The sequence below is a fragment of the Austrofundulus limnaeus genome, unplaced genomic scaffold, assembly GCF_001266775.1.
Source record: "Austrofundulus limnaeus strain Quisiro unplaced genomic scaffold, Austrofundulus_limnaeus-1.0 Scaffold1918, whole genome shotgun sequence".
In the NCBI taxonomy this organism is placed as follows: domain Eukaryota; kingdom Metazoa; phylum Chordata; class Actinopteri; order Cyprinodontiformes; family Rivulidae; genus Austrofundulus; species Austrofundulus limnaeus.
Window position 1 is genome coordinate 10,507 of NW_013954320.1, and position 11,236 is coordinate 21,742.

The following is an 11,236-nucleotide window of genomic DNA, read 5'->3' on the forward strand; positions in this document are numbered from 1 at the left end:
CCCCTTTCCTCTATATTTATATATTAAATCACTGATGATGAAGAAATTAAGAAACTAATATTGTTCTTTTTTCTACTGAAGTGATAAAAAAAGAAAAGTGAACATGGGGAACAATGCATTAGTAAAATAAACATACTTTACAAAACAAAAAATACAACAATAGCTCTCTACTACATGCCATTTTGGGTGTATAACCAGCATTAAAGCATATCTTAACCTTCTTAATATATTATGACATTAGGGGCCATTCTAGTTAAATTTTCCAACTCTAAGGTGAAAGACGTCAACCTATGAGTACAACTGGAATACAGCATTACTCCACAGAAACTCCRTGTGGTAATTAGCAACTTTCAGTGACAGCTGCTGTCTGAACAGTTACAATCCTTCAACAGCTGAGAATTCATCTCAGCTAAGTGGAAGCACAGGCACTTTCACAACACCAGTCCACCTTTAGCCAGCCTATGACTGTTCACAGAACCAGCATTGTCCCACAAAGACAGCAGTTTACAAAATTGAAGCGAGCATCGTAGAGCTAAAAGGTGTGGCGCTACAAAATACAGTGGGATGACTTATTTTCAAAACGTCCAGTTTTCCAATCCTTTTTTTTTGTGGTGCTCTAATTTAATTAGAAAAACAATCTGAATTGTGCATTAAAACCTGCAGTGAGTCTTACTTTTAGCCTCTGAAAATCTAAAGACAAAGACCAAGAGATATTTAAAAGATATAAAATACCACAGCGCAATTTTGATGCATCTCCCACCCAACAAGCAGCTGTTCTGTCACCTCAGTGTTCCTAACCATGACAGTTCTGATAAACTCCATCCAGCATGTACAGCTACTCAACATCTTCCTTCTGGTCGGTAGTTATGTTCGCGTTTAAAATACACAATGTGAACAAATAAGAAAACTTACTTCTTTTAGATCTTCTGGTGCCCTTAGATTTCTTGAGGTTGTTGGGACAGCTGAGCATCTAAAACAAGGACATTTAGGGTTAAACCTCCATGGACCAAACAAGACAGCGGGAACACATACACACACACACACACAAACATACACGCGCACACGAACACACACAAAATGTTCTATAACAGTAAACAAGACGTTTTCTGTACGTTTACATCCTTTGTGACGATTAGTAAATTATTGTGGACAGTTATGAGTGAAAATATTCTACAGTACGTCTTGGTCTGGTAGCTTTTGACCTTTTTGGGTTTATCCAGGTTTATACTTACACAGAAAAATGTTTCATGCACGAAAAAGATGAATTTTCTTGAGAGTTTGTATTTTGAAGTAAATTAATAAATCTGAAGAACACAGGAGTCTAATAGGCAGACATAAAATTGTAGGACAGGACTGAAGTCTTGATTCTGGACAGTAATAAATTCACGATACAGTGAACCCCCAGAATTCACAAAAGGTGACATACCTAGACCACCCACATATTGTGAAAAATAGCACAATGAATGTGGAAAATAAAATACCAACATGTGCCTACTTTTTATTTAATAAGATATATTGTAATAATTAAAAAGGAATAAAAAATAAGAAACCCACTCTCACTTTACCCAATCTCAGGTCTTCATTCTTCAATTCCGGAGCTTACAAATTCTGAGGGGCATTACCTCAGCAGCTTCTGCAAGATCTGTTTAAGCTGATTTTAGAGACAGATTAGGCTAAACACAACTGCGTTCATATGAGCGTCTTACCCCTCTGCCTCAATCCTACTGTGTAACCCTTACAGTAGATTCCACCAGTTCCTGCAGCTTTCTCTCAGAACGACAATGTGCGCTTTTTAAGGACTAATTTAAACCTTCAGCGGCTTGGAGTAAGCCTCTAGGGTATTGTTTCTGTAACAATTGTTTCTGTTTGGCTAAGGCAACCTATTTAAACCTCCACATTTTATGAATCAAGCACCTTACATTTTTATTACCAATGATTAACTTTTGGCATTATCATGAAACAATAATTGAATGTCCACGATCTCTTAAAATGCTTTTGGTGGCTTTTATTGAATAAACAGGGACACAGCACAATGCTTAATTTCAGCAGTATAGATTAAACAAACAAATATATATAATGAAATTTAAAAAGAAAGAGAAAAGAAAAGTAATCAAACCAATCCATGACTCTACCCTGAGAAAGGCTGCATTAAATCAGGTAAAATGTATGATTACGGAAAAAAGTTTCATATCATACTGGAAAATGTACCCTGCTCTGGGCTTTGTGATTCTGGCTGATTCAAAGACATTTGGATGGGGTTAATTACTCTGAAAAGGATCTTGAAATTTTGACTTCAGCCCACAAAATGAGAGAATTCTCTGCAGACTTAAAGTAGCCGTTTCTCAAAAGTAAACACAGATTTACTAGTTGTATTTACTGTTTTGTGAAAAGGTTGGTTCTTCTCTTTTGTTTTTCTTGCACTTTTGACTTTAGCAGACAAAAATGATTGTTTTTTTTAATCAAACTGCAACGTATCACTAAAATCAAACATTTAGTTCTCCCCATTTGTAAATATCTAAAATAAAATCTTCTACCGACTGATGTTGCTTTTATTTTGAAATGTAACCAGGAGTTCTTTAAGAGAAGCAGAAATGACAACTGAAGACGTCCGACAGTCAGACATTGACGGTGTCTTCATATAAATGTATAATAACGGTGACTAATATCATCTGCCGGACGTTATTATTCCCAAGTCTTCTGATGACCTTGGTTACAACAGCAAGTTCATGAAACTACATAAAGTGTGATGCTAGAAAAGTAAGCTAAGATCTTCACCATATTGAAGCTGTACCTTTTGCAGTGTACTTAAAACTACTGTAGTTCATTGCAGAAAATACATTCTGTTATGTATTTTTATTCAGTTTGTTATTCATAACGAGTTTACTGATAAAAAAAACATGTAACAAAAAATAGTTGTGTTTTTTGGGGGTCCGGAACCGATTGAGCATTTCAATTTATTTCTATGGGGAACACTGATTTGACATACAAGTAATTTGAGTTAAGAGCTCCATCTCAGAACGGATTAAACTTGTAACTCAAGGCACCGCTGTACGTTTTAGTTTCTGAAGCAAATCCAGCAGATCAACCTTCTCCTTGAGTGTCCTAAACTTCTTCTGGCGCTTACGTTTTCTGCGAGAAGTCTTAGAAGGTGAAGGGCGTTTGGGCGGCGACTTCGTGTAGAACAAAACGAAAAAAGCGAGAGCATTCAGAGATAGAGTCCACAGCTACACGTGGTACACTTAACTGTTGTATGGAAATACTGGGCTGCACCTGACAGAGGGGACAGGGTGTGCATCTGTTTTATATATGGACATTTGACTGAATTTACGTTAACGTTTATGCTTCAAAATGAGTAAATTATAGTGTACTTAATTATTGGCAAATAGTGCATGAAAAATCATATACTGCCCTGAATCAAGCCATGAGTAACTGAAGAAGATACTTATGGTTTTGGTAAAATTGCAGGGGTTTCTGCAAACAATTGTTAATTACATTATAAGGAAAATTCAGTGAAAAACTGAGGCTGCAAACACTGAACTGCAACTTTGCGGGGTTCACTGTATATGCATTTTTTTAAACAACTATTGGCTTTTTCCCTCTTCTTTTTTAAGACCAACACGTAAAACAATCAAACCAACACAAACACAATTTTGAATTAAACTGTGTTTTGCAGGTAAAATATGTTATTAGATATTAGATCACATTTAATCTAGATGAGAATAAGAACTATTTCATAACAGAAGATTTTGAGCCATGAAGATAGAAATCAAGTGTCTTGACATTTTAAAGCCCTCCCAGTTACTTGGTTAGGGTCTTCAGATGAAGCAGAATCCATACCTGATTCTAACATGAACTTCAACATCTCACTTTGTTCACTAAGATACTGTATATTTAACCATTTAATTCTTATTTCTACTTTTATTCAGTCCTAGCTCCAGATTTTTTTTAGGGCTCATTAACCTGTCCAAGGTACAAAAGATATAAATGGCCGGTAGTCTCTTTAGCAAGAGACTACCGGCAACCACCATTTGTATTAATTTATCTGTAAATTTTATTTTACTCTATTCCTGTTCCTAAATTGATAAAATTCCAACTTCAGCTGTGAGGTTGAACAAAAATATAAAAAACTCTGCTTGGAAGCAAAATTGTTTTAATTAACAGAAAAAAAGTCCAGTTTTATTGTTTTTAAACTCTTAATTCATCACTAAATTAAATTTCTTATTTATTTATTAACCTTTATTTAACCAGGCAAATCCCACTGAAATCAGAGATCTCTTTTGCAAGGGAAGCCTGGGCCTGAAGGCAACCTATTGTATGTTTTTTGGTCTGAAACCAGAAGGACCCCGGGTCCAAACCATGTATCAAACCCAGGACCTTGTTGCTGTGAGGCACCAGTACTAACCACTGAGCCATCGTGCTGCATTAAAAAGCCTATTATATTCATCAAATAATTGTTCTTTATCAAATCCAAATAAACCTTTGCAAAGGTTTCTCCATAAATCTACGCACCTCTTTCTTGATGGGAACTTGCCACAGAGGAATGGACAACTTGCGCAGCCTCACGCTTGGACACATGTCCGTTTGTGTTGTCGCTGTCTCGTAGCCAAGGGGAGCACACCAGTCATCAGGCACTGCTCAAACCAAAACACAGGAAGTTAATCTCTGAAAATTATTCAAAATTTTGGTTTAAACTTTTTTAAAGTGTTTTCTATGTGAATAGTAACTTGTTGAGAGAATATGTTTGTATTTAATTTAATAAACCCTTCATTCATAACCAAATAAGCTTTAATTAAAATTACTGAGTCTTTATGCAAGACACCCTCTTTAAAGTGGCTGCTTTTTGTTTACTTTTACAAACCAGGAATAAATCAAATTAAAAATATGAAAAGACATGTTACTTAAAGTAAAAAAAAAGCACCTCCAAATTCAACTTCAGGAAGCGATAAAGACTTTTCATCTGGGACTTTGGGCTTTTTGGAAGGTTGTTTGGCCTTTGCGCCTTTGGACTTCCCATACTCAAGGTCTTTAAGCTTTATCTCAGCTCTCTGCAGCTTTGTCTTGAGATGAGCAATTTCTTCTCCTTTCTGTGCCACCTCCATCTTATGATCATGTAGAGCGTTTTCGAAAACTTTCATTATTTCACAAAGAGTGGTCCTTAAAACCATGTCCATCGTCGTGGTCAGCTGGACCCTGACCCTTCTCAGAACGAACTCAGACATGATGGAAGCTGTCTGGAAGCAACTTTTAGATGCTTTTGGATAATGACGTGTCTTGTGCAGAAGATGTCGCTGTCCCCCTAAACACAAAGACAAAAATAATTACAAAAAAATTATAATCCAATGCAAATACAAATAATACACAATATACATAAGCTGAAGTATTCAATGAAGTTCAATACAGATGCGAATGAGAATACACAAAAATATAATGCAACGCTAAAACTATGAACTTCTTGATCAATACATTCATTCAAATGAAGTGTGTGCAGATGAACATCTCAAAGTTTACTTCTTTTCCCCTTAGTTAAAGGAGTATTTTTGTCCTTGATTAATCTAAACTGAATAAAACGTGTCATGTTTGATTAAAAGTCAGACATGAATTTGAAATGTTTCTCTGCTTTGACACATCTGATTAAATGAATGATGAGTGATTCATTAGGCTTCTGCAGGACTTGAAGGCATGTTTAATAAAACAAACAAAACATTCAGGATAGTGATGGCTGAAGACCAGGATTGGGTTCAGATTACACCCACATGCAAGATCACACACKTTTTTATTGCTTCTGTTATCTGGCGCTGCAAAAACTTGTAACTCTAGAGTCCTAAAATGCTAAAAGCTGCAGACATCTGTAGCTCTCCACGAAAAAAGAAGTCTTAATCCTACAATCTCTCTGCTTAACACTTATAATAATCATCATGCTTAACACTTATAAGCTGGGCCTGTCTTTGGCATAGTATCCATGGCTAAAACAAACACTTGGATAGGATGTAAATGTATTTTTTTTTCATTGCTGAAGGAACTGTTTCCCCTAATTATACACTAATAAAATGTATTTGCATAACAGTGATACGACTACGTGTTTTACTATGTGAAGCAACATTTTACTGCAAAGGTAAAAAGTTACATTTTGATTAAAGTTACTATCAAATTACTGAGTTGATTTGGTAAACTAAACGAACAAAAACCTATGTGGGAAAACAATTCAAACCTAAAACTTACTTGTTTTTTTATTACGGACAAAAAAAACAGCTATCGGTAATCTACATTTTTAACACTAGCATAGCTGAAACGTGGTAGCATTGATGCTAACGCAAACTATCCGTTACCCGACAGCTGACTTTGGTTCGACAGCCGCTCTGCCTCAGCGTCCTGAAGCCCCGAAAGTCGCCTCTCACATCAAGATATTCATCATTAACGATAAACGCAGCTGCCGTTTTAACTTTTAACTACCGGACATTAGCGGATCACGAGAGCTAGTCCGCCATTTTCACTCATGCGCCACAAGCCAGGAGGAAAGACGACACCGTGCAATAGCGTTTTTTTTTTTTTTTTTTTTACATACCCGTCTCATCGTGCTCTCATCTTCAATAAATCGCACCGATTTAATGTGTTTACAACGCTGAACTCGTTAAAGACATTACTGTTCTCTTCTATCCCTACCTGTTGTCACTCTGCTAGCAAAGCGGTGACCAAAAGCAACATGATCCTGAGGCTGAGCGAAGACATTTCGGATGCATAAACAAACCAGAGAACAGTCAAACAAAAAAACCTAACCTGGACGCCAGCTGCGTGAAGCCTGGTGTTATAATTCTCTCAGAAGTAACGAGGTTGCWGTACAAGTACACAAAAATACGCGGCAAAATAAAGGAAACTGTATTTCTTCTTCTTCTTTTATAAATTTTATTGGCGGATGGCAAACCAACTTCAGGTGTATTTARCGCCACCTACCGTACTGGAGTGTGGATATCAATGATGGAGGGAACTTAATTTACACACATCAATGCTGTGTGAGTGTGCTTCATACAAATCCTAAAGTATATTTATGCTCACATGCATACTTATGCATATTTTAAATACGATTAAATAACCTAGTTCTTTTTAAAAATCGAATTAATTGATTTCTTACTGATTTAGATTCAACGAAAATATTAAAGAAAATGATTTTTTTTCTCTCCGTTTAAAACTAACTTTAAATGTCGATGCTCCTCCGAAGCTCGGTCATCCGGGAGGGACTCGGAGTAGAGCCGCTGCTCCTCCARGTCGAGAGGAGCCAGTTGAGGTGGCTCGGGCATCTGGTAAGGATGCCTTCTGGACGCCTCCCTGGTGAGGTATTCCGGGCACGTCCCACCGGGAGGAGGCCCCGAGGAAGACCCAGGACACGCTGGAGGGACTATGTCTCTCGGCTGGCCTGGGAACACCTTGGAGTTCCCCCGGAGGAGCTGGAAGAAGTGGCTGGGGAGAGGGAGGTCCGGGCCTCCCTTCTGAAGCTGCTGCCCCCGTGACCCGACCCCGGATAGGCGGAAGAAAATGGATGGATGGATGGTCCTCCGAATATTTGACGCATTCCAACATGTTCCACCGTGTCAATCTGATTTCAAAAATCACAAGTCCGTTTCATGTTTTCCTACTCGAAGAAGAGAACCATTAAGGCCTGTATGACCAATTCTAAGGCGCGATATAATCACTTCTTCCCTCCTGCTTCTACTGCCCCCCAGTCTTTTGAATATTATATAAATGCCTGCCATTATCATAATCATCCCATTGTTCCTGCCACACATTTTTGATTTTGTTTGGGTTAGACTTTCCCTCTCCTTTGCTCAGAGGAATATTTAAGTTAATAAAATCTAGTTTCAGGGCTTGTTTAGCTAATAAATCTACTTCTTCATTTCCCTTTATTCCTACATGAGCAGGTATCCAGATAAATCGAACAGAACAGTTTTTATTACCGGTATGTATCTGGACCAATAAGTGATTTATATTAAACGATAAATCTAATCTACAAGATTGACCAGATTCTAAATTTAATAATGCAGCTAGACTATCTGATGCAACTATAGCTCTATTTATTTTCCTGATATTATTAGCAATCAACCATTTTAAAGCTAATATAATAGCAGGAAACTATTTCTTTTTATCAGCGCCTTATCTGATCTGCTTTCCCACCATGCATCACAGACATCACGTACGAACATGCTCCATTGCGATTGGATGAGTTTCATGTCACTCAAGGCAGAACCAGACCAAGCAACAGGTCCGTGTTTTGTACAATAACCAGCGCAGTACTTTTGCTATTAAAACAAATAACGAGATTGCCTTTTTACAAAATTGAACAATAGTTTTGCTGATTAGACCATTTATCATATCAGCTATGAAATTACATAATAAAACTGCCATTCATACAAAGAAAATAAAACGTTAAATCCTTGCTTCAGTTAGGTTAGGTGTAAATGTACGTGTTTTAAAAGTGGCTACATCCATTTGCTTAAGAACACTACAGTAAATACGCTGGGTAATTTTAACATACAGGTGTTTATAGGTCTGTCAAATAATATTTCAGACTAAAGCACTCTCCAACAGAAGTTTTCATACTATTAGCAAGACTATTTTGTTATAAACTTTTACAGGCTTTTTAAAAATCTGCAGTAAAAACGCCTTGGGTTTGATTAAAAGTAGATAATCAGTCTGTAAGTGCAGTGTTTACTCTAGTCAACCAAATAAAACATTTGTTTATGATATTCAGGGTTTAATTTATTCATTAAATAAAAGAAAAAAAAGGATCAGTGCAAAGCAAAAAGGTCAAATAACAGTATTTTGACTTGGATTATTAAACGGTTTTCATCATCATTTTATCAGTTTAAATCAGTGGTTCCCAAAGTTGGGGTTGGGACCCATAGTGGGGTCCTGAAACATCAATGTGGGGCCTTGAAAAGATTTTCAGAATTACAAATTTTAAAAATGATTTCTAACAACAATTTTTGCCTTAGTTTTTACAAGTGAGTGTGGTTAGTGTAATTAAATTAAAGTAGCATAACAAATATTTTTCTGATACCAATGTTCATTAACCAAAAAAAATAGTTGGGGTCACAGATCTCTGCCATTTTAGAGGTCAAAAGCTGACAAGTTTGGGACCCATTGGTTTAAAGTATGCTTGTATAAGCAGGAAACTGGAATGACTTTATTCCCCCTGTTTTCTAGAGCTTTGGTCTCCTTCTCAGGCAAACGTTCCATTGTTCCAGGCCACATTGGCTGCATCCATGTCCACAAAGTTTATATAAATCCTGAAACAGACACCAAGAGAAACAGGTTAACAGGAGCTAACATGAACAGAGGCACAGAAGTGTCTCAGCTACACAATCAAGCCAAATGACTGAAACATGCCTATATTGTTACCTGTCAGGAGAGACACCCAGGTGTTTGTTTAGCAGTCCACACAGGAGTTTAGAGTATTGCTTGTTGTGAGCCCCGCTGATTTTGCCGATGCTGTGAAGAGAGCAGAGCGCGCAGGGGTCTCCCTTCCCTCCAAACATCATCATTTGGTCTGGGTTGATGTGCACAGCAATGTACTGGTATAAAAAAATATATAAAAACAATTTAGACTAAACTGAGAGGTCCAGACAGTCAGTTCCAATATAAAAAGGTGCAGATGTTTTATTAAATTGTTTATTTAAATCAAAAACTCTTTTGTAACTTTTTATAATGAAATCATCCCAAGTGCTACAAATTATGTCCAAAATACTCTGGACACCTCAACTTTATATTTTTTTAAGCAACAGATCATTTTGAAGCTGTGGGTTTTTTTTATTTACATTTTTCATTATGTTTTTAACGCTATTTTCTATTACTTGTATTTTTATCCTTCTCTGTGTTACTGTATTTGTCCTCTGCTTCTTCTTTCCTATGAAAAACGCCGCAAAATGTACTATTTGCATAACTAAGGCCAGGCGTTTCCTGTTTGTTGTTGGGCACAAAATTCCTGTTTATTTCCAAGTTTTCAAATAGAAAAGTATGTAGATTTTAATGCTGCCTTGTTATTTATAATCACTAAGTTCAGAACATTAGTTTCGCACTTTTTTGTTTACGTAAACATCAGTAGGAGATACCGATAGTTGCGCTCAGTGATGCACGTGAAGAATGTTRGCTCCACGGCCTACCTGCGCAGGTTTGCCCATAGCTTTGGCTAGCTCCTCCGTGGCCTCCGACAGCAGAGCCGCAGGCACGTCGCTTTTAGCCACGTTGGTGTTCACCACGAACATCGGCATGATTATTGCTAATTTATCGATCCTGCTGAAGCTATGCGGACGCTCTCGCTCTGCTCACAGGCGACAGAAAAGACGCGCGAGGAGGAACTCCACTTCCTCTCTCGTAGCTTAAACAAGTTGCTCACAGCGCCACCTGCCGTCATGGAGAACACGTGGTAAATCTGTGTATTGGTAAATCTGTCGTCAAATGAGCTGCCATCATCGATCTACATTGGCTGCCATCTAAACGGTTTTATGAAAGAAAAAGTCATCCGGAATCCAATTCATCGTAAGAAAATGTGCCACGAACAGTTTTCATAAGAAATATGGCAATTTACTTGTATTTTCTCACAGATTAAATGACTACACGAGGTGTAATCTTTAAAATATAATCCCTCCGAATGAAATACAATCCTTCCAAGGGAAAAATCAGAGTAGCAAAGACAAAATGCTTTTAAATTATTATTTATGTACATTACAGAATACTACCTGTGCTATCGTTTTTAATATTACCCTTTTGACAACTTSTATGAAGGCAGAAACAACTTTTCAGTGTCAAGCTTTAGGAGTTATATCACTGTCATCACATTTACATGAGTAAACATTTACAATATATGGGTTTTATTGTGTTTACAAATTACCTTTTTTTACCATCTCGTTGCTAAAACAATACTTGGACATTAAAAACCACATGAATAATCAGGAAAACTAGACACACAAAATCAACAGGAACAATCCAAAACCCTTAATTTGCTTTTCATATTTGATCATTGATTGCAGTGTTTCCCAAAGTTGGGGTCGGGACCCAAAGTGGGGTCCTGAAACATCAAGGTGGGGTCCTGACAAGATTTTCTGAATTAATTACGTTTTTTGCCTTAGTTGTTACAAAGGAGTGAGTTTAGTATATTTAAAATGGATAAATGTAGTACAAAAATATTGTTACTGTGCCCATGTTTAGTTGACCTGATACAAATGTTTATCATCCAAAAATAGCTGGG

The 11,236-nt window shown here is 37.1% G+C and overlaps 1 protein-coding gene across 1 annotated transcript; it reads right to left on the reverse strand.

Annotated features, from left to right (window-relative positions):
* Positions 1-8,726: 8,726 nt before the first annotated feature.
* mif (macrophage migration inhibitory factor) lies at positions 8,727-10,359 on the reverse strand (the record flags this gene model as incomplete). Its single annotated transcript, XM_014033971.1, is given in 3 exon segments — positions 8,727-9,278; positions 9,391-9,563; positions 10,152-10,359. Coding segments are annotated over 3 exon segments (348 nt in total). The 3' UTR covers positions 8,727-9,211.
* Between the last annotated feature and the right edge of the window lie 877 nt (positions 10,360-11,236).